Source organism: Dichotomopilus funicola (genome assembly GCF_033296635.1).
Source record: "Dichotomopilus funicola strain CBS 141.50 unplaced genomic scaffold C8A04scaffold_38, whole genome shotgun sequence".
Lineage (NCBI taxonomy): Eukaryota > Fungi > Ascomycota > Sordariomycetes > Sordariales > Chaetomiaceae > Dichotomopilus > Dichotomopilus funicola.
This window is the reverse complement of record NW_026944059.1, coordinates 72,816-93,964: the sequence shown is the minus strand read 5'-3', so window position 1 is coordinate 93,964 and position 21,149 is coordinate 72,816. Positions and strand designations below refer to the sequence as shown.

The following is a 21,149-nucleotide window of genomic DNA, read 5'->3' as shown; positions in this document are numbered from 1 at the left end:
TTTAACTCCTCCAGGCCCCGCGGCCAAAACCGCGTTTCCACACCATGGGAACTAACCCTCCCCACATCCCAAACCAACTTTTGCCGCTCCGCACGGCAATCCGCCTTCTCTAGTCGATTCTCTTTGACTCTGCAACTAACTCCAAGATGGTTCCCCTGTGATCTCTCCTCTTTCTTCACCTTCTTCTTTTCTCCTTCTTCTTCTCCCATCCCATTGATCCGACCACCCTGCCCGGCCCGGCCGACCGACTCAAAGCCTCGCTCGGCCCGTGATTCCTGCTCAGGCGGTTTATCCCAGGCCCCAGGTACCCTCGGCAAGTTTTTTGTTAAGCGACCGATCAACACCGGCCGACCTGGGAAGCACATGCGTGTGTGTGTGTGTTGCTATAACGTTTTTTCTCTCTCGATTTCACCATTGAAGATCGAGAGTCGGGGTCAAGCAACGGCGATATATTCGACTGAGAGCAACACAACGTCAAGCCAAAAACAACCGAAAGAGCCTCACCGCGTATTAATTCTCTCTTCCCCCCCTGCCGGCATCGGTCGTGCAGTGTGATCAAAGGTGTCATCAAGCTCCGACTCTCGCCTGCACGCCTTGCATCGGAAGGGTGTCCCGCTTCCTGCACCCCAAACTCGTGTCGATTTGCCTGCCGCCACCCTTCCAACTTTCTCCGATTCTTCTCCGCAACCCTTTTTTTCTTGACTTTTTTTTTGGGTCTGCCTTATTCCACACCACGGTCTGCACTGTTCAGCCAACCCAGTTGAACGGACCACATCGCCATCATGGTCCGGAACATTGTGGTCCTCGGCGGTAACTCGCACCCCGCCATCGTCGAGAGCGTGTGCAACATCCTCGCGCTGCCGGCCTGCAACCGGATTTTGACCAAGTTCTCGTCCGGCGAGAGCCGCTGCGAGATCCAGGACTCGGTCCGTGGCAAAGATGTCTACATCATCCAGACGGGCTTTGGCGGCAACGGCAGCAAGCTCAACGACCATTTCATGGACTTGTGCATCATGATCTCGGCCTGCAAGACCGGGTCCGCCAGACGGGTAACCGCCGTCCTCCCCTTGTTCCCATACTCCCGTCAACCCGACCTCCCGTACAAGAAATCCGGGGCGCCGCTCTTCAAGGGCGGGTCCGAGAACGGCAGCAAGAAGGACTACACCTTTGAGAGCGTCCCGGCCACCCCGGCGCCCAATGTCCCACGCAGCGCTGGCCTCATCAACGGCACCGACATCACGAGCCGGCTAGCTAAGACGACACTCGGAACGACCCCTCTGCCCAACGGCACGAGCAATGGCACCATGTCGCCCGTCCGGCCGACCAACGGGGACGGCTCCTACTTCGCAGGGAACGGCCTCGGCATCAACAACAACACCTCGACGCAGAGCATCATTGGTAGTTACACGACCCACGACTACGAGAACGTGTCCCACGTGGGCGCATTCCAGGCCAAGCCGGGGTACAAGCAGTGGGTTGCGCAGGCGGGCACCCTGGTGGCCAACCTGTTGACCTGCGCTGGTGCTGACCATGGTATGTGTCCGATATTTGGGAGGAAAGGGGTATGTCCAGCTCGTGGGCTCGGTGGTTAACATGTTGCAGTCATCACCATGGACCTGCACGACCCTCAAGGTACGTGTGACACGCCAAACCGCAGCAACGTTCCGTCTGGCACGTGTGGAGGCTGCGGTTTTTTACTCCGATTACGTGCATATGTGCAAGACACTGACCCGCCACAGTCCAGGGCTTCTTCGACGTCCCCGTCGACAACCTGTACGGACGGCCCCTGCTTAAGCGGTATATCCAGACGCACATCCCCGAGTACAAGGACGCTGTGATTATCAGCCCTGACGCGGGGGGTGCGAAACGGGCCACTGCAATCGCCGACGGCATGGGCATTGAGTTTGCGCTTATCCACAAGGTATTATTTTTTTTCTTTCTTGCCCCCCCCCTTCTCCGGAGCCACTTACCAATTCATGTTATCTGTTCCAGGAACGCCGCCCGACCAAGATCACAGACCGGCAAAACGCCAGCATGATGCTCGTCGGCAACGTAAGCGACCGCGTCTGCATCCTCATTGACGACCTGCTCGACACAGGCAACACCATCACGCGAGCCGCCAAGCTCCTCAAAAAAGAAGGCGCGACCAAAATCTACGCGCTACTCACCCACGGCGTCTTCAGCGGCGACGCCATCAGCCGCATCAAGGCGTCGGCCATCGACAAGCTGGTGGTCACCAACTCGGTGCCGCAGAACGAGCACAAGGCCCTGCTGGGCGCGAAACTGGACGTCCTGGATATTTCCCCCATTTTTGCTGAGGCGATCCGCCGCGTGCACCATGGCGAGTCGATCAGTGTGCTGTTTAACTATGACTAATGTTTATGGGGTGAGCGTTGAGTAAGTACGTACGTACGTAGGGCGCGGTAGGGAAAGGGGGGGGGGAAGCATATATACACAAAAAAGACGGTGGTGAGGACTTGCGTGCATCGGGATATACATCGCATTTGGCGTTTGTTTTTCGTTTCAACCTTTTTTTGCCTGATTTGAAGGCATTCTTTTGGGGGTGTGGCTATTTGGTTTGATCTTGGGTGGTATGGTATGGGATGGAGAGAAAGCAGACCGACGGACGGACAACCAGACAGATTGCTAGTTGCTGCTGGTCTGCGATGACTTCCTTGGCTCGCTCATTCTTTTTTTCTCCCGTTGAGGAGGGAGGGAGGGAGGGAGGGAGGGAGGTCTCTTCTGGCGTTTTGGGGTACATATTCCTTCGTTTTAGTCCTTTTTTTTCACCGGACTTTTTTTTTTTTTTTTACACACTGTCCTTCCTGTGATAGGGATAGGAGGCGGGCGGGCGGAGGAGACGTCGATTGATATCGATTGGCAAGGGGTATTTATGAAGGGGTTCCGTGTAGAGTTGGGAACTTCGGGAAGACGACGGGAGGGCTGTGGCGGAGGGTCGGTTTCACGTACCCAGTCAAGCAGCCTAGTTGTTTTCCGTTCTTTTCTTTTTACACTACAGACATGCACAACACATGCAACATGGTTTGCTCGCTCTTCGCTTCTCGCTCTCGCTCTCTCTTGGGGGATGAGATGAGGGGTGGGGATGCTGTGGTGATGTGGGATGTGGGATGTGGGATGCGTTGCTGCTTTGCAGGTTGTGTTGATGGGTAAGTTGGTGAGGCAAGGTAAACCGTTTCCTTGCGTTGGTAAGACCCATCTCTTACAGTAGTCTCGGGAGGGAGGTATGGAGATTGAGATGGGTACGATACACCAGATAACCGGTGGCCTGCCCGTCTCTGGGATTGTGTCGTAAGAAAAGGCAGGTCGTTGACTAACAACCTCGAACTCTATTCGGCAGTTTGGCTCCTTCGTACGGATACTGTAAGTTACATAACAAGGGCCGGCGGTGATCCGTCGTGTCCATGCAGATCCGAACCCCCGGATCCGTAGCAGGGGGCCCACCTGACCCCGGCAGTCCGGCTTGGCATTGGTCTGCTGGTCCGGGAATGACGTCCTGGTTCTCCATCGGAATTTGAATTAGGAAGGGTTTCGGCGTCGCTGTTTCATGCCGTGAGGGGGAGGCACTTGAGGGGAGAGCAGAGAGGGGTCATGTCATGTCATGCCATGTTTGTTATCTTTCTCGCTTTCTCTCGGTTTGTTTGAGGTGAGTTGGACTGACTGCCGGGCGGTTTGCTTGCTTCCTGGTCGGGTTGTCCGAAATTGCTGGTCCGTGTTCGCGTTCGAGGCAGGCTTTTTCCAGGGGCTAATACCATAGTAGTGCTGATAGCGGTTCCTCACTCTCGGTACAGTCCCTTGTCTTTTATTCGTACCTACAATACACTAGTAACTTGGTAAAGTTAATTGATAAGTGCCAGCGGCGCAAGCAGAATCTCTGACCAACAAACCGGGAACCTTCAGACAGGGCTGGCACAAGCCCTCCATCTTCGCCGTTCCATTCGCAGCAAGCGGGATCCCGTCCGATCACGAATGAAACGCGCAACGCTCGCGGCGTGCGGCATCGCTGGCACTGTTGGCGTGCTCTGCTCTCAAGCGAGCCGGTCGTCCTTTGAATTTTGAGTTTTTTTTTTTTTTTTTGCCTCGTCCTCGTCCTCGTCCTCGTCCTCGTCCTCTTCCTCGTCCCCGTTATCTCGTTTCTCATTTCGTTCGGCCGCAGCCGGCCAGTCAGCGAAACGAACGGCACGGGAACTGGCGGTTATTCGGCACTTACACGCCTCCTTGCAAAACTTTTTCTCAGCTCCGGGGTCCCCTGTCCATCCGCATTTCCCTTTCCATCTTGCATACATACCCACAGGAGTACAATCCCGACAAAACACCATGCCGACGATAACCCACAACTTACACAACAACTCACGGCTTACTTACTCAAAAACAACACGAAACTGCACATTGACGAGTGCATTCAGAGACCAACTGAGTCTGGACCATTCCACGTCATGACTTGGCGGTGCGAGACTGCCGTGGGACCGGAAAACGTTGTTTTTGCACTTTGCGTGTGACTGACTGACTGACTGACTGCGAATCTGCATATCTGCATCGCAAGTGAGGTTGCGAGCCTCGTTACTGTTGTCGTCGACGGTTCGGCGTTGATTGTTTCGTTTCTCGCTTTGTCGGTCTTCCGTGGGTTATTACGTTTATTTTACTCGGGATTTATTTGCGTTTTACGTTTTCTCGGGTTTCTTGCGTCGGTCTAGTTGGGATCTTACACGCGACGGTCGATAATACATGCGGCCTGGCTGTGAGACACCAACTTACACGACTTACACCACCAAACTCACGATCTCTTCATCACCAACAACCTCAACCCCAGGATTACCACCGAACCTCGACCTAGAATCACAACACCACAACACCACAACACCACAACACCACAACACCACAACACCACAACATCTCAACAATACACAACAGCACTTCAACACCACAACAACACACAACAAACCAACCACCAAAATGACACCAACAACCGGTCTCTCCCCCCTAACGACCCCAACTCCAACTCGCCCCCCCTCCCCAATCCCAGAGGCCGCTCCAGAGACATCTCCAGAGGTAGCTCCAGGAGCACCCCCAGCCGCCCCAACCAGTCCAATCCACACCCCAACCCCATCCTCCCCCTCCTCCCCAACCCTCACCACCCGTCCCCCCTTCACCCGCCACCTCACCTCCGGCTCCGTCGCCTCTTCCCACCATCACCTCACTCTCCCCCTCCACAGCAGCCACCACGCTCATCTCCACCTCCACGGACACCACCTCCTCCATAGCGGACATGGGCATAGCGGACACGGTTATGGTTATGGAGGAGGAGGGGGTCTGGCATCGGGCTATCAAACACCCATGGAAGACCCCGCCAACGTGTTCAACTGGTCCTCCGGCGGCGGTGGTGGTGGTGGTGCGTCGGGACCGGGCACGGGGGCTAGTACACCCTCTCCTGGTCTGAGTGCCGGGACGGGCACTGCTACTGCTACTGGCACGGGTACAGGCAGTGGAACGGGGGCGTCAGCGGGCGCGGTATCGGCTGCTTTGGCGGCTCATGTACGGAGGGGAGCACGCAAGAAAGATATCGCGGTTGCTGGGACGGATGGTGACCCGGATGGGCATCCCATGAAGGAGCCTGGTCCGGGACCGGGGCTACGGCCGTCGGGGAGTGTACACTTTGCCGAGGCTATCGCTGTGGCTGAAGCCGGGGACGGGACCGGCCACGGCGGTCTTGGAATCAAAACACCCACCAGCCCAACACCCAGTCTCAGCAGCGGACGCTACGGCGTCGTCCCTCCCGCCTTTCCCCGACGGGCGCGCACCGATGGGAATATGTTGCATCACAGCACCTCTGGTACAGGAGTCACGAGACGAGCGACGGAGCTACGCTCTGCCGGCCCGCCGCGGTCGTTGGCTGCGCGGTTGAGGGGGTTGGGGGGGGTTGCTATTGGGGGGAGTAGTGCTGCTTCTGCCGGTGCTGCTGCTGCTGCAAATGGTGGAACTGGGGGTGGGTATGAAGGAGGGGTTGGCGGGGAGAAAAGGAGGAGTGGGATGAGGGGGGTGAATTCGCCGACGGAGAGCTTGAATGGGGTGGTGATGCGGGCGGCGTCGAGGAGGAGGGGGAATGGGAAGGTGGGGTTGAGGGATCGGATTGGGTGTTTTCAGTGGACTTGGTTTACTATGACTATGGTGAGTCTTCTTTTTTCTGTTTCTTTTTTCTTTTCTTTTTTCTTTTCTTTTTTCTTTTCTTTTTTCTTTTCTTTTCTTCTTTTCTTTTTTCTTTTCTTTTTTCTTTTCTTTTTTTCTTTTCTTTTCTTCTTTTGTTGTGTGGGTGAGAGAGAGAGAACAAGGGATGCTAACAGTCCAGGCTACCGGGGGAATCGCCAACGTGTTGCACTCCAGTAAGTCCCTTTCTTGCCTTCCTTTCGTTCCTTTGGGCCACACTAATACGTTTAGTCCCCTACGAATCGAACTGGCTCACGGGCATCGGCCTGGCCTTCTTCTTCCTCAACATCCTCCTGTTCGTCGCCAACTGCGTGTTGATCTCGCTGCGCTTCTACTGGCGCCCGGGCAGCCTGGTCGACTCGTTCAACGACCAGTTTGAGAGCTTGTTTATCTCTTCTATTGTACGTCTTCCCTCGAAGTCTGTAACCCCTGAAATAGCGCTAACTAACATCCCCAGATCGTCTCGTAAGTTTTGATGTAGAATCATGCAGCCCCTGATTTTGAGTTACACATTTACTTACACACACCCACAGCATCGCCACGATCCTCATCACCATCACGCAGTACGGCATCCCCTGCACCGGCCCCTGGCTGCTCAGCGTCGTCGAGGCCCTCTTCTGGGTCTACCTCGGCATGAGCACCCTCATCAGCGCCAGCCTGTACCTCACCTTGTGGTCCACCCAGTACGTCCTCAGTTTTATCCCTATCTTATACCCACCAAATAACTAATACTGACACAAAAAAGAGTCTTCCCAATCCACACAATGACCCCCATCTGGGTCTTCCCGGCCTACCCTCTCCTCCTCTCCGCCCCCTTCGGCGGCAACCTCGTCGCAGCCGCGCACAAAACCAACCAGCTCTCCCACATCAACACCATCCCCATCACCCTGGCCGCCATCACCGCCCAGGGCACGGGGTTCCTCATCAGTTTCATGATTTGTGCCGCCTTTTTGTACCGGTTGATGACTCAGAAACTGCCGCGGGATCATCAGCGCCCCGGTGTGTTTATCTCGATTGGGCCGAGCGGGTTTACGTGTGCGGGGATTGTGCAGTTGGGGTCGTTGGCCGGGGTGGTGTTTCCGCCGGGGTTTATGGATCGTGCTGGGTCGACTGGTGTTTCTGCGGGTGGTGTGGTTGGGACGGCTGGGGTGGGTGATGCAGCGTATGTTCTGCGGATTCTGGCGTGTATGGCCGGGTTGTGGCTGTGGGGACTGAGTATCTGGTTCTTTTTGGTGTCGGTTGGGTCGCTGTGGAAGTATTTGCGGCCGGAGAGTAAGGGGAAACTGAGGTTTCAGATGACGTGGTTTTCGTTTGTGTTTCCGAATACGGCGTTGGTATGTTTTTACTCCCTCTTTCCTTCTTATCTTCACTTTCCCCTACCTGTTTATTGAAAGGGAGTGAGGGAGAGAAAGACTAACAACAACAGGTCACGGCCACGGAAACCCTCGGCGCAGCCTTTGACAGCCCCGGCCTACAGATCTTTGGCTGCATTCTTGCTGCCTTCCTCGTGCTGGTCTGGATTTTGGTGTTTACCAAGATGATTCGCTGTTTGTGGAGGCGGGAGCTGTAAGTCTTGCTTTTGATCCTCCGAGTTATCATTCTCGAAACTGACACGACATGTGATTATAGGCTCTGGCCCAAGGATGTGGATTAACTTGTCTCGATTAAGGGTGTATTTCGGAAGGAGTCATATTCTTTACACATGTTAAGCGCAAGCGGGGTTCTTTTCTTATTTCTTTATTATTTGCTTTACTCTGGGAGCGACGGAAAAGGGGCACAACACAAAAAGGGCAAACGGGCAACGGTATAGAGGTTATTTGCTTTGCAAGCGAGGATCAACAGGTAATATTCCCTTGATTTTATTCAGTACAGTACAATTAGCGTATACCCCCAACGTAATACACATCTCACAACACTCAGTTCCATTCCATTTGTCTTCCACTGCATTACGGCACTAAATACGTACGATACAACAAAACGCATGCCTGAAACCCGCCCGTTGCCGCGAGACATCTAAAAGGCGGATGCGGTATATCCATCCATCCATCCATTCACCCACCCCCGTTTTCCAAAATCCTAACAAACCACATAACCAACAAACCACTTACACACAGGTACATGTACATACACCCAAGAACCCTGTCTTTTTTGTGTGTATTGTCGTTTTTGTGATTCCCCTTCCTGAGTATTAAAATCCAATTCCAGTATTGTTTGAATAAATGCTTGCAAGCTCTGAAGTAAACTTTCCGTATATCTCTCATGGAAGTTGCAGGCATATGCTAGGCTACTTTGCCAGCCAGGGGAACTTCTTCCTCGTCGCCTCGAGTGCCCCTCCACTCCCACTCGTCGGCTCGACCTGCAGACTGCGCTGATAAATGTCCTGGAATCCAACGTTAGCACTTCATTCCAACCTCGCACTCCCCAAGAGTAAACACTCTTCAGGGGCAAAAGGTGCAGGCTTACCTCATCATCCGTAGACATCCTACAATCCAGCACCAACTCCTTACACACATCATTCCTTGACAAATTCGGATACGGCTGCCCCTGGCTCTTCATAATCGGCAACAACACCTCCCCCAGCACCTCAAACTTCTTCCAATTCACCCTATCCCCGCCACTCCCCACAAACGTCTTGCTCCCTTCCTCCGCCGACACCAGATCCCTCCGATGCAGCGGCATAAACGGGATCCTCGGCAGCGGCGAGTTCTCCCACGCCAGCCGATAGGCAAAATGGCTCTTTTGCGTGCCCATTAATAACTCGAGTCCGGCAAACCGCTTCTGCACGCTGGCCGTCACCAGGGACCTCGTGGAGGCCAGACGGTGCACGGCAGTGCCGTTGATACCGGCCAGCACGGCAGCGAGGCCGTTGTAGTTGTTCATCTGCCGCAGGCGGAGGGCGACAGACATGAGTTTTTCGAGGCAAGGGGCGCGGTGTTTGGCCTTGTCGCGGAGGAGGACGATGTTGGCGACCCATTGGGCGACGTGGTTGAAGTGGGAGACCATGCGGTCGACGTTTTTGAGGTGGCGGCATTTGGTTTTGGCGTCGTGGGAGAGGGAGACGTGGCGGACCATGTCGCGGATGCGGATCGAGCTGAACATGATCCAGTCGATGCGCGTCATTTCGTTGGCGATGTCGTCTACGTCGAGCTCCATGAAGAGGTGGTAGCGGTATTTGTTGAGTGGGAGGATCCCGGATGGGATTAGGGTTGCTGCTTCGGCTTCGTAGTCTTCGACTGAGTGGAACTGCAGCCGGGCGGGGCCTTGCGCGCCGCGGGGTTCGATGCCGGACAGGTCGGAGCTCTGTGATGGTCGCCGCGCGCTTGCCAGTGTTGAGCCATCTAGGTGCAGCGAGCCCATCGACTCGGCCATCCCGCTCTGCCGTTGATCCGCTCCTCCTCCTCCTCCTCCTCCTCCTCCTTCCTGTTGATCCTCGTCCGGATCCGACTTGGCCCAGCTCGTGTCATCGTCCACCGTAACCTTTTGTTCCAGGTGTGCCCTCATCTGCTGGGCCGCCGCGACAAACACCGGGTCCGTAGATAGCTGCTTGATGAGCTCCTCCAGGCTCCTCCGCGTCGCCGGCCTCGCAAAGTCTCCCGGGTACAACGACAGCCACTTGGCCGCCACCTCGATGATGCGCATTTGCGCCTCGATCTTGAGCAGATATTCGCCCCCGCGGCCGGTCCACAGCTGGTCCAGCCGCGCGCGGATCGCCGCGAGCAGCCCGGAAGGCGTGCTGAATTTCCGGTAGAGACAGAGGAACACGTCGGCAAAGTTCTGGTCGGACTTGGACATCTTTGGGGCAAGCAGCCGGTCGACGAGCTCGCCAAAGCTCACGCCCGCCAGCTTGACCGGCTTATCGAAACCGTCGTCGCTGCGCTGCAGGATGGGGATGTCGTCAGAGCGGTACGATTCGCCGTCGGATTCGTCGACATCGAGAAAGGTCTCGCCGCCGCCATCCAGTCGGATGCCCGGCGTCCGGAGCATGTTCGACACGGTGGGCGGTCCGCCGTCCTCGGGGATGGCGGTGCTGTGGCTGAGGTTGCTGCTGGAGGTGCTCTGGTAATCCGGCCGCGGCGATCTCGGGGCCGGTCCTCGAAACTGGCTCTCGCTAGCAGGTTGCGAGAACCCCCGCAGCAGCGAGAAGTCGGAGCTGGCCCTGCTGTGCTTACTGTGCTGACTGATGGGGCGGCCATTATGGGGGTCCATCGGCGCATCGAGATTCGCCGTCGAAGCGGCACGCCTCCTGTGGCCTCCCCCGCCTTCTGACTTGTCTGTAGGATCTTGATTAGCCCCCTCGTCTCACAACGTGATACCAGCTTCGGTATACGGCCGGCCGGCAGGTCTGTCCGCTTGTCCGCTTGTCCGCCTGTTCCATGTCCTGCTCTCTCCCCCTGCTGTGTCCTCCCGCGGCAGCCTCGGGTAGGACAGACAGGGGGTAGCCAGCCGCCTTGCGCCTCCTTCCATCCATTCATCCTGCGGCTCCGCAGACGTAGAAGCTCAGACAAGGGTCTCACTCGCTTCACTCGCTCACCTTTCCGGTTGGCTAGCGCAACTCTTAACATCGTTTGTAAGCATTCGCGCGCGCTGGCCGGCGCGTTGGACGCGGTCCTCAAATGGCCCGCGCAGGTAGCAAATGCCTGCGCGAGCCCTGACAAATCGGGATGCCGGAGGTCGTCGGGGGTATCGCACTTGGTCGCGACGAGGAGAGTGGGTAGGGACGAGTTGTCAAGAGCGGCTGTTCCACCGGTAAGTATGGGTTTGTCTTGTATGTCTCGAATGCGTTGTGTATGTGTGCTCGTCTGGTCGGGCGGGTGGGAATTATTCTTCTCTGGTTTGACAGGGTAAACTTGACTCACCCATGATTGGGGGTACCTCACGCATGCTCCCTTCGTTCACGGCGTCGTATAAGATCAGAGCACCATCCATGCGAGGCATCGAGTGTCCTCCAATCTGTTTTGGCCAGTGCACCGGCTGGTTCGGGTCCAGCTCGATGCCCTCGAGGTCGAGCTCCACGAGCGTGACGAGGTACGGAGCGCCGTCGACTTCCTGGCGCAGCGTCGTGATGTTCAGCGCCGACGGACGCGGTGCTCGGCGGAGCTGTTGGATAAACGTGGATTTGCCCACCCCGACGGCGCCAATGATGGCTATGTTGATGGGCTCCATGTCGGATGGGGCACTAGCATGCTCGAACTGGGCCATGGGTTTTTCGGTCAGCCTTATTGTCCCTTGCTTAGGGTTTCTTTCCCAAGGTCTCTCCAATCTCTCCAACGCGTATCGAGCAGGTCAAGAGGAATGACCGAGATTGCGCTGCACAACACTGCAATGCATTGACGCCCTTTCTCCACCGCCAATTCCTCCCAAAAGGGGGGGTGCAAACACGGAATCACCGGCTATTCAGTACGAATCCGTACAGTGCTTGAGTGCATCACAACCAATAACTAGTGTACAAGTGAACGGACTGCATACCCAGGGGGTCGGATTGGAGTGGCTCAGAGACTCTTTTCGCGGCGGGATCCACGGCTGTCGCTCCTCATCACGGTGGCCGGCACTCGTGGACGGGGCGCTTGGCAGGGCGGATCGAAGCGCGGGTTCGGGCGCGGCCGTTGGTGCAGACGCAGACGCAGGCGCGCGACAGGGCTCGGGTTCGGGGTCGAGTCCAGGCGTGTGGTAACGAAAGAAAAACGGGTCTTCAACAATTGAAGCGAAGGAATCCCTGGACTCGGCGGTGGGTAAGTCGTCGACGAGCAGAAACGTGCCCCCAGATCCTACAATGGTCGGGAGTTGTGGCTGCTGCTGTTGTTCTTGTTGCTGGTGTTGTTGCTGCTGTTGTTGTTGCTGTTGTCGGGCGGAGGAGGAAGAGGAAGAGGCCGAAACGAGGCTCGGATGGTTGTTTGTTCGCGTCGTCGCATTGGATGTTGCAGGGCCTGAAGGAGCAGCACCACTCGCAGCAGGACCAGCAGGACCAGCGCCAGCACCAGTCCCTCCAGCGCGCAGCGGGGTAACGTTATTCGCCAAAGACGGCCGTTCAGAGGCCTGCGGCAGCGCTCCTCCGGTACGGCCTGACACGGACGGGTGAGTCTGTGCCCACATGGCTAATCAGAGGACATGGCGCGGCGCGCAGAGCAAGCACGGAGCATCACTGCCGCTTCGAGGCCGAACCTAGGGACCGATTGGGGGGCGGAAGCGAGAGACGCGAGACGCAAAGCGGGGTTAACGTTAGGCACTTCGTAGGCTGAGGGCGAAGAAAAGTGAGGAAAAAATAAGAGAGAAAGATGGAAGAAGACAAAGATGAGCCAGACAGCAGACGACGAAAAAACCTTCCGACTAGACAGCAAAATGACGGGATCGATTGGGTCGGATTGGGATTGGGATTGAGATGGGGATTGTGAGAAAAGTCCAGTCAGGGTCAGGGCCCTTTTTTTCTAGGTTCCATTCGTTCGTTCCTCTTCATCGGGCGATGCCGCGAGGCCAGGGCAGCACACCGGCACGGGCATGGGCACGGGCAAGCTTCCATCCATTGTCCCCAGTGTTCCGTGCTAAGCGTGCTAATCAGGGACTGCCCATACAATCCCCAGCTCCTATTCTTCCCAAGAACCTGAGGTCGGAGATAGGTGGTCGATAATTCGCAGTCACCTACCCAAACTCGGCACTCCAGCCGCTCGCTCTCGGCGGGCCTAGGCCCCCCAGTAGGGACCATGGACCGCTCAAGGAAGCTTGGCCGGGAAGCAAACGCCGTGATTTGAATGGTAACTTACTATGTAACTTAAGCCAGCGTTAACGTTAACTAGGTGAGCTCCAATTCGGCTGTATCGGTCCCGAGATGCATGTTGCGGCTTTGTCTCACAGACAGCAAACAGTGAGCGGCACTCGAATGCCGGTTGTTCGTTCTCCCCACCAAGACCACAACGGCTTCGATCTGCGCGGTCCCGATCGGTACGTTGTTTGCGACAATGAGATGCCCGTATTGGGGTCATTTCCACGTTGGGGGTTTGAAGGAGAAGTCAGTTGTGGTCGGGGCTTCTGTGCTGGGAAAGAGCGGTGGACCCTGGAAACTCATCACCAGCATCACATCACTGCATCAGGAAGGCACGGCCACTTGGTTGTCCATGTTGGGAATCAGCACTTGCCGTGTCACTGACCCGAAACGACACGGCCACCTCCAATTTCTCGAGTCTTTTTGGCACCTTTTAACCCCACTTCCTATGCATTGAATTCAACACTCTCACCCAACGTTTGGCTGTTACCTACCCACCCCAACTACTCCGTATGTAGCCAGAAGAAAGAGAGAAGAACAAAGCAAACGGCACAACAACACAAACAGATTTGAAACTCTGACGGCATCAACGGCATCTAGTGGTTGCACTATGAAACAAGTTATCCCTTCCATTTCCCCAAAAGAACCATTTCCTTCCAGGATCACGGGTCCAACACCCAGGCCCTCACGCACGGGGTCATTCCGTTGTCTTCTTCCTTGCTAACTATCAACTTGGGGGCTAATTCCTCGCCGGACTAGCTCCCCGGGATCTGGGAACACGATGCTGCTTGTGATCTGACATGCACCTATCCGCGTCCCAGCCGCAGTTGACTCAGGTATGGATGGCCGTCTTCTCACGCTTTCGACACTTCCTTTTAGGGCTGTTTAGCCCAGATCGAGACATCAACCGGACAAATCGTCTTCCATCATGACCTCGAACCGTCAACCCATCGAGTCACGATCAAAAGGGCGTTTGCGGTTTGGTCTGTTGACGAAGTAGCTCTTCCTCCGTTGCCGGTTTCACAAGCACACCTGGTTAAACGAACGCACACGCTCACACACGCATGCACACCAGACTTTACAAGTATGACCTTTCGCGGACATACTGCGTATATTCCCGGCCACAATCAGAGATACCAAAACGTCCCACAGGCACAAACCGATGATGGCCGCAGCGGCTGGACTCCGTCTCTCTCGTGGTTCGTCGGCAGGCACAACTTGTTGATCAAAACTGGGGCTACTCCCCTGGCTCGCTTGGGAGTTCTGGGGTCAGGGTGGTGGCCGGCTTGGCTCAAAACGAAGGGACCTAGGCCCGATTCGATCACCCTGTCGCTCGCCATTGAGAGAGTTTTACCTCACCCTTTTCCCCATTGGAGCGAACTGGCTGCTTGACACGAGCCCGCCAAGCGAGCACATGTGTCTCTCCACCCCGAAGTAAAAAATAAAACACACAACCCGCTGGGGGCACACAATGAGGGGGGGGCTGGGACGAGCCGCAAACTGATGGGTTCCACGATCCTGTTGGGGATGCACATCAACCTGTCGAACGAGGCGCTTGTGAAGGGGAAGCCGGAATATCTCGATGGGCAAAAAGGAGGCTCACTGCATGACCACATCGCCTGCATCCACCAGCGCTAGTCGCAGGCCATTCCTTGATATTTCTCCGATCAAGTGACCACTAACATTCACGTTCAGTAGCCTGCTCGACTTCTTCAGCTCGCATCTGGACAACCCCTGGAAAGGACTCGGCGCCAACCAGGAAGAAGTCGACGCCATCGCGTCTCTCCTCCCACGATCGAATCCGGCATCTGATCAACTTTATCCAGCGTGGATGTGACCCTGCATCTCTCTCACTCTCAGGCGCGAACCTCTGCAGTCTTGCGGTAACTAGCTGTCACGCGTCCCCCGCCGTTGGCTGCCGTCTGAGACAACTGCAACTCCAACTGCATCTGCACGAGAACAACTCGGCATTGCTGCTTCGCGGCAACCATGAGACTCGCGCAAGTGCACTCCTCAGAAGACCCCCAATCCAACGGTCGTGTGCTCTGCAACCTCAGCTGCACCGTCGACAGGGGGTAATGGCCTGGGGAATGGGGACAGTCGAGACATGTTGGGCGGGTCCGCCTATCCTTCATCCGCGATAGTGTATAACCTCCCCCCTCCCCTTCCTTTGAGCGCCCCATACCTTGACCGCCGCCAAGTGCAACCTTCGCCAAGTGGCCTCGAACTTTCGATGCCCCCTCCCTTTTTTTCCTCTTATATTTTCCGGGTCTTGATGAGCCCTGAACGCCGGGAATCTCGAAGCCGGCCTGTTAAACGTAATAATATCCGATGCTGAGCTGTTCCGGCCGAAGACTGGGTCTTTTTCCCTGGTAGGGAATAGTCACCGACACAAGACACGGGCAGCTGTCACCACCATCCTGGATCGTCCACGCCTCGTTAAGACACCACCAGCCGCAGCCGAAGACCGGCGGTTTTTAGAACGCCCCGCAAACAAGGATCCCGAGCGAGACGCGCGGGAAGATCTTGATCTAAGTCTCGCTTGAAAGCACCGCTATTCCCCAGCTAAGGCCGCGCTTCGTTGCTCTTCCTCTCAGGGATTTCTCTCTACCTTCGTTCACTTTGACGGAACCTTTCACACACGGTCATTTGCCTCCTCCATGTTTGCTTCCGAACCCCCTTGGAGAATGCAGTACAAAATGAACTTTGCCGGGGAACGGATCTCCAACGGCCACCGGCCAACACGGCCATACAAGCCGTCAAGCAGGGTCCCAGAGGGCCAGGTTGACCCCGAGGAGCTCAGCCGCAGGTTGTATGTCGTGTTGGCGGAGCAAAAGGCGTTGGCCGAACGGAAACGGAGACACCGCGGTGAGGTGCCGGCCCGGAAGGATGTCGTGGCCCATCTCACGAGTAGCCGGCGTCGGGAAGCCGCACGCACGAAGCCCGCTGAACCACCGACCGATTCCGCCACGGACCTAGGGAAGACGGTGTCTGCCACCTCGCGAAATGCACCACGGACGGGAGGCGAGGCAACAGTCCCAGCCGCGGCCCAGCAGGAGCCGTATCACCATGTCCCGCAAGAAGCCGCCAAGCAGTTCACACGGACAACCACGGTCGACAACATGCGCGACAGCAGCCTGGTCCACAAACTCTCCAAGAACGCCCTCAAATTCCACCTAGACGGCGGCCGTCAAGCGCGCCCCGCGGGCAACACCAACAACACCAACCCCAACACCAACCCCCAGGAACCCCCAGCCGCCATCGCTCCGGCTGAGCTGACCCGCGCCCTCCAACAAACCCAAGCCGAGCGCGAACGCCTCCTAGACCGCAACCAATTCCAGCGGACCAGCGCTCTCGAAGACGCCGCGCGTCAGGACCAGCACGCCCCGCCCGCCCCCAAACAACAACACACTTTCCAAGGCGAACTCGCCCGTATCTTGCCTCGTAGCAACAGCACCAAGCATCAGAACCACTCCCGCCGGTACAGCACAGGCACCACGGCCGATATCCTCGCTCACTCCAGCACTGCCGATTCCAACCGTGTCACCACCAGGGGCCCAGGGACAGGACCAAACCCGAACGCCTACGCCCGCCACTCATACATGGCGCCCGATACACTAACCATGGATACCCTCCTTGAAGACGCCGCTCTAGCCCAACATCCCGAGTGCCTCCATCACCACCAGCAACAATCACAAGAGACAACAACAACAGCAGCAGACGACAACCTCACCCGCTTCCCCCCACCAGACAGGGCCAGGACAGACTGGACACAGCGTGACTCTGCCACGGCAGCGGCGAGCGAGAGACAGTGGTTTTCGAAAGGCGGTAGTGGAAGTGGTAGTGGTAGTAATCATAATCATAGTAAGAGTACGAGTGGGAGTGGGCAGCGGTTGTTACTGCTCTCGCCTCTGTCGCCGTTGCTGCGCAAGGCTGATTCGTTGTGGACTTTGAAGGGGCGGAGGGGGAGTAAAGATGCTGGTGCTGCTAGTGGTGCTGGTGCTGCTGGTGGTGCTGGTGGTGCTGCGGTAGGGGGGAGGAGAGATTCTGAATCGGGGTCGAGGTTGAAAACTGGGACTGGGACTGGGACTGGGACTGGGGCTGGGGCTGGGGCCGGGTTGGGATTGGGGTTGTCTTCCGGTGGGAATGGCGTTGTTGAGGGTGGTGGGAGTAATAATAATGTTGGGGCGGATGAGAGTGCGGTGCAGTCGCCTACAACGCCTAAGTTGGGGAAGGGAGGGTTCTTTGGGCGGTTTAAGCGGTTGTCTACTTCTTCATGACGATGGGAGGAATGAGAGTGGGACATGTGAAGTATAGGGTGTAAGGTGTAGGGATAGAAGAGGGAGGCGGGAGTGTACTGTACAAGTTTATGGCTGGTTCGTTAACGGTGGCATCGTTTTCTACTGTGTAGTTGCGCGGTTGTGAAATAATCATGTCCGCCTTTCTGTTGGATCCTTGGCAGCATAATGTGCAACTAAAAGGCGGGAGAAGTCGTCGTACATGCCGAGGTCTGGTCTAAGGTCCATGTTTCAGGCGAGGGATGGAAGGGTGTATGGAAGATGGCGATGACACTATAATGACACGGCGACTTTGCGCCCATTTACCTATCTCCCTTTCTCCCTGTTTCTCCAGCTTGCGCATTCCAATCTTCCCGCTATAACTAACATATAATCTAACACCCAATTCCCAACCAATACCCCATCGCCAAACTCCCAGTCAAATATCCTTGAGAATCCCTGCGCGCCGTTTCATGTTTGCTTGCTTGCCTTGCTTGCGTAGAATCCGACGATAAGCCTCCCGAGTACCCGGTCCATCCCATCCCATCCCGTCCTTTGCACATGCCAGCCGGCTGAAAAGAGACGTGAACAGACCTTGACAAAGTGAAAAATGGAAGAGAGAAAAAATCATACAATATCGCGACACATGAACAAGCCCAATCAACCGACCGACCAACCAACCAACCAAGTCCACCTATCCTCATATCACAGCCAGGCACATCTTATCTTACCCTACCCTCTCCTCTCCTGTGCCTAGTTCACCCCCCCTCCTCCCTCAACAACCTCTCAATCAACCCCCTCTCCTCAGCCACAACCTCCCTCCTCACCTTCTCAATCCCATTCACACCCTGCCGCTCGCCACTCTCCAACTTCCGCTGCTCCCGATCCCGATTCAGCAACAACTTGACCAACTCACAAAACTCACGCACCCCATCACCCGTATCACTCGGATCCGTCCTAGCCCGCCGGAGCGCTTCGGCACCGCGACGCAGGCCGATGTCGCGCGACCAGGGTTGGGGGGTGTTGTTGTTGGTATTGTTGTGGTTTCGGTTGTGATGGTGGTGGGGGTGGGATTTGTGGCGGTTGGAGGACCAGGTGTTGTTGGGGTTGTTTGCGGGGGCTGATGATGGTAGGAGGGGTGGGGGGAGGGTCTTTTCTTGGATGCGGGTCAGTTCGGCGGCGAGGGAGGGGTATTTGGTGAAGAGGTGGGTGAAGGTGTCGCGGTGGTCGAGGAGGATGCTGTAGGGGTCGTCGGGGGTTGTGTTGGTGGAGTTGGGATTGGGGTTGGCGGTGGTGAATGTTGTTGTGGGTTCGGGCTTGGGAGCGTCGGGTGGGTGGTTCTCTTTGTGCTGTTTGTTGCAGGCGACGGAACAACTGGTTAGGTTAGTTAGTCTCTGCCGACACATACACGCTAAGGAGAAAAGCAAAAGGAACATACTAGGGCATTGCGCATCGCGGGCACTTGTACTTTCCCGGTTGCGCTCCGCATACGCCGCACGGCTTTGCCTCTCGCTTCGTGCGCGGGCCGTCCGGCTCGGCGTCCGATGCTGCTGCGCCCGGATCGGCGGTGGGATCTGCCGGTACTACTGCTGGGCGTGGCGACGGCGCGGACGCCACTGCGGGCTCTTTGGGGGACGCATCGCCGAGCATGGTGTGTGGACTCGAGCTGCCGTGCTCTGTGGTTGGCATGGTGCCGGTGTTGTTGTTATCGGTGCGGTTGCCGTTGCTGGTGTCTTGATCCAAGCTCATGGCGAGTTCTTTTATCTGTGTGTTGTACCGATTGCGCGCCGGAGAAGGGAGAAGAGAAAAGCCGAGGACGAGGAAAAGTAAATAAACACTGTTTCCCCTGGGTTTACTGGCGCGGGGTGATGGAAGTCGAAACAAAGATTGAGTTACACGCGGCGCGGTACCAATCAGATGCAAGATCTAGTCAATTTCCGACGGCTGCCGAGCTGATATCGGCGCGGGTTGTCGCGATAGGTAACGGATAACCGGTGGTTGTGTGCCGGTGTGCAGCTTGTCGCACCTGCAGTTCTAGAATATCGCGTCGAAAATCGACCCCCGGCTCCGTCCTGCAGGTGATTGCGATTGCGACTGCGATTGCGCGCGAATCAATGTGAATTGTTTTTTCGGAATGGAACGGGTGACGAAGGAATTCAGCCACTGAGATCAAAGATGGACCTGCTGTTGGACACGCGCTGGAGAAAGCAACCTGCAAGGTGCCACCGGAGAACCAGCAAAAAATTTAGAGGAGCAGGGGGCCGCTATGACGCAAACCCAGGGTTCAGTGGGGTCCATTCCATTCTGCGGGGCCGATTTGGTCGGGCGACTCGGAAATGCTGGGTTTGTCAGCTCCCGGTGCGAAGACGGATGCGCTGCGGCAATGCTCGGAGCCCCACAGCGACATTTGCTTCTCTTCTTCAACCTCGAAATCTCAAATCGAGAACGAAAACACAACAAAAATCAACAAATACGACCTATACACATAAGCCACCGACTAAGAAACCCACGATGCCGTCAAACAAGCTAGTACGCGGCTTCTCGCCGCTCCTCACCCACACAACCCGCGCCGTCAAGCCATCAGCAGCAACAACCTGCCTCCGTCTCCAACAAACCGCATCCGCCACCACAAAACGAACTTACACCAGCAGCACCACCCGCAACAACACTCCCACATCCTCCTCCCCCCTCCGCCCCCGCCTCCCACCACCAAGAAACACCCAACCCTGGCAATCCCTCCTCCCGCAAACCACCCGCCGCACCATCTTCATCCAAACCGAAACCACCCCCAACGCTGACGCCCTCAAGTTCCTCCCGAACCACCGCGTGCTCCCCGAGCAGCTCACAACCCCCTTCATCGAGTACCTCAACCCGCGCTCGACCATCGCCCCGCCCTACCCCTCCCCGCTCGCCGCCCAGCTCATGAACATCGACGGCGTGACGTCGGTGTTTTACGGCGCCGATTTTATTACGGTTACGAAGGCGGCCGATGCGAATTGGGCGCATATTCGCCCGGAGGTGTTTGCGTTGATTACCGAGACGATTACCTCCGGGCAGGCGATTGTGAACGTGGCTGAGCGGGGGGCGGCAGGGGCCGCGGGGGAATCTTCGGAGGAGACGGCGGAATTGGATAGTCTGGCGTATGATGAGAATGATAGTGAGGTGGTGGGGATGATTAAGGAGTTGTTGGAGACACGGGTGCGGCCGGCGATTCAGGAGGATGGGGGGGATATTGAGTTTCGGGGGTTTGAGGACGGGTATGTGATGTTGAAGTTGAGGGGGGCGTGTCGGACTTGTGATTCGAGCACGGTTACGTTGAAGAATGGGATTGAGGGCATGTTGATGCATTATGTGAGTTTTTTTCTTTTTCCTTTTTTCTTTCCTTTATTTCATTGTTACGACTTTGCTGGACCATGAGCTAACCCCATGCTACCAGATCGAAGAAGTCAAGGGTGTCCATCAGGTGCTAGACGAGGAAGAGGAGATCGCCTTGAAGGAGTTTGCCAAGTTTGAGGAGAAGCTCAAGGCGCAAAAGGGCGAGGTGCCGCCTTCGACGGTGGGTAAGGGGTCGCTTGATACCGTCGCTTGAAGCGGTCTCTAGCTGGGGCTCACGGATCTAGTAGAACTTGCTCATGCAAGGAGATTCAACGGTTGTATGCTAAAACGATACATGATGCGTATATTATAGCGTGGCACGGTGGTTTTGGATGCAACAAGGGGACATATTACTCTTGTCTCTGGAGTGGCTCAGGTGGGAAATCTAACCGTCGAGTCCATGGGAATGAGAATGCTCCCAGCTCAGCGAGCTTGAGACTCGGCCCTTGCTCAAAACGCCGTCCCGAGCCTCAAGTCTCCTGGGCTCGGTTCAACGTCGTCTACAATGGGGCTGCCCTTAAAGC

General features: G+C 56.3%; 5 protein-coding genes across 5 annotated transcripts; 4 read left to right on the top strand and 1 right to left on the bottom strand.

The window, feature by feature from the left end:
• Positions 1-782: 782 nt before the first annotated feature.
• C8A04DRAFT_37836 (phosphoribosyltransferase-like protein) lies at positions 783-2,376 on the top strand (the record flags this gene model as incomplete). Its single annotated transcript, XM_062784018.1, has 4 exons — positions 783-1,533; positions 1,603-1,632; positions 1,740-1,921; positions 2,011-2,376. The coding sequence occupies 4 exons, from the start codon at positions 783-785 to the stop codon at positions 2,374-2,376; spliced, it is 1,329 nt and encodes a 442-aa protein (XP_062636330.1).
• Positions 2,377-6,045: 3,669 nt separating this feature from the next.
• C8A04DRAFT_12791 (malic acid transport protein) lies at positions 6,046-7,789 on the top strand (the record flags this gene model as incomplete). Its single annotated transcript, XM_062777461.1, has 7 exons — positions 6,046-6,126; positions 6,362-6,395; positions 6,451-6,637; positions 6,753-6,902; positions 6,965-7,332; positions 7,381-7,553; positions 7,646-7,789. 7 exons carry the CDS (start codon positions 6,046-6,048, stop codon positions 7,787-7,789), a joined length of 1,137 nt encoding a protein of 378 aa, XP_062636329.1.
• Positions 7,790-8,503: 714 nt separating this feature from the next.
• On the bottom strand, positions 8,504-12,309 carry C8A04DRAFT_12752 (ras guanine nucleotide exchange factor domain-containing protein; the record flags this gene model as incomplete). Its single annotated transcript, XM_062777447.1, has 6 exons — positions 8,504-8,599; positions 8,683-10,490; positions 10,751-10,954; positions 11,076-11,403; positions 11,686-12,006; positions 12,094-12,309. The coding sequence occupies 6 exons, from the start codon at positions 12,307-12,309 to the stop codon at positions 8,504-8,506; spliced, it is 2,973 nt and encodes a 990-aa protein (XP_062636328.1).
• Positions 12,310-15,633: 3,324 nt separating this feature from the next.
• C8A04DRAFT_37833 (uncharacterized protein) lies at positions 15,634-18,632 on the top strand (the record flags this gene model as incomplete). The annotated part of the gene is made up of 3 exons (XM_062784017.1): positions 15,634-16,787; positions 18,008-18,282; positions 18,613-18,632. The coding sequence occupies 3 exons, from the start codon at positions 15,634-15,636 to the stop codon at positions 18,630-18,632; spliced, it is 1,449 nt and encodes a 482-aa protein (XP_062636327.1).
• A 1,129-nt stretch (positions 18,633-19,761) lies between these two features.
• On the top strand, positions 19,762-20,839 carry C8A04DRAFT_29352 (scaffold protein Nfu/NifU N terminal-domain-containing protein; the record flags this gene model as incomplete). The annotated part of the gene is made up of 2 exons (XM_062780985.1): positions 19,762-20,601; positions 20,687-20,839. 2 exons carry the CDS (start codon positions 19,762-19,764, stop codon positions 20,837-20,839), a joined length of 993 nt encoding a protein of 330 aa, XP_062636326.1.
• Between the last annotated feature and the right edge of the window lie 310 nt (positions 20,840-21,149).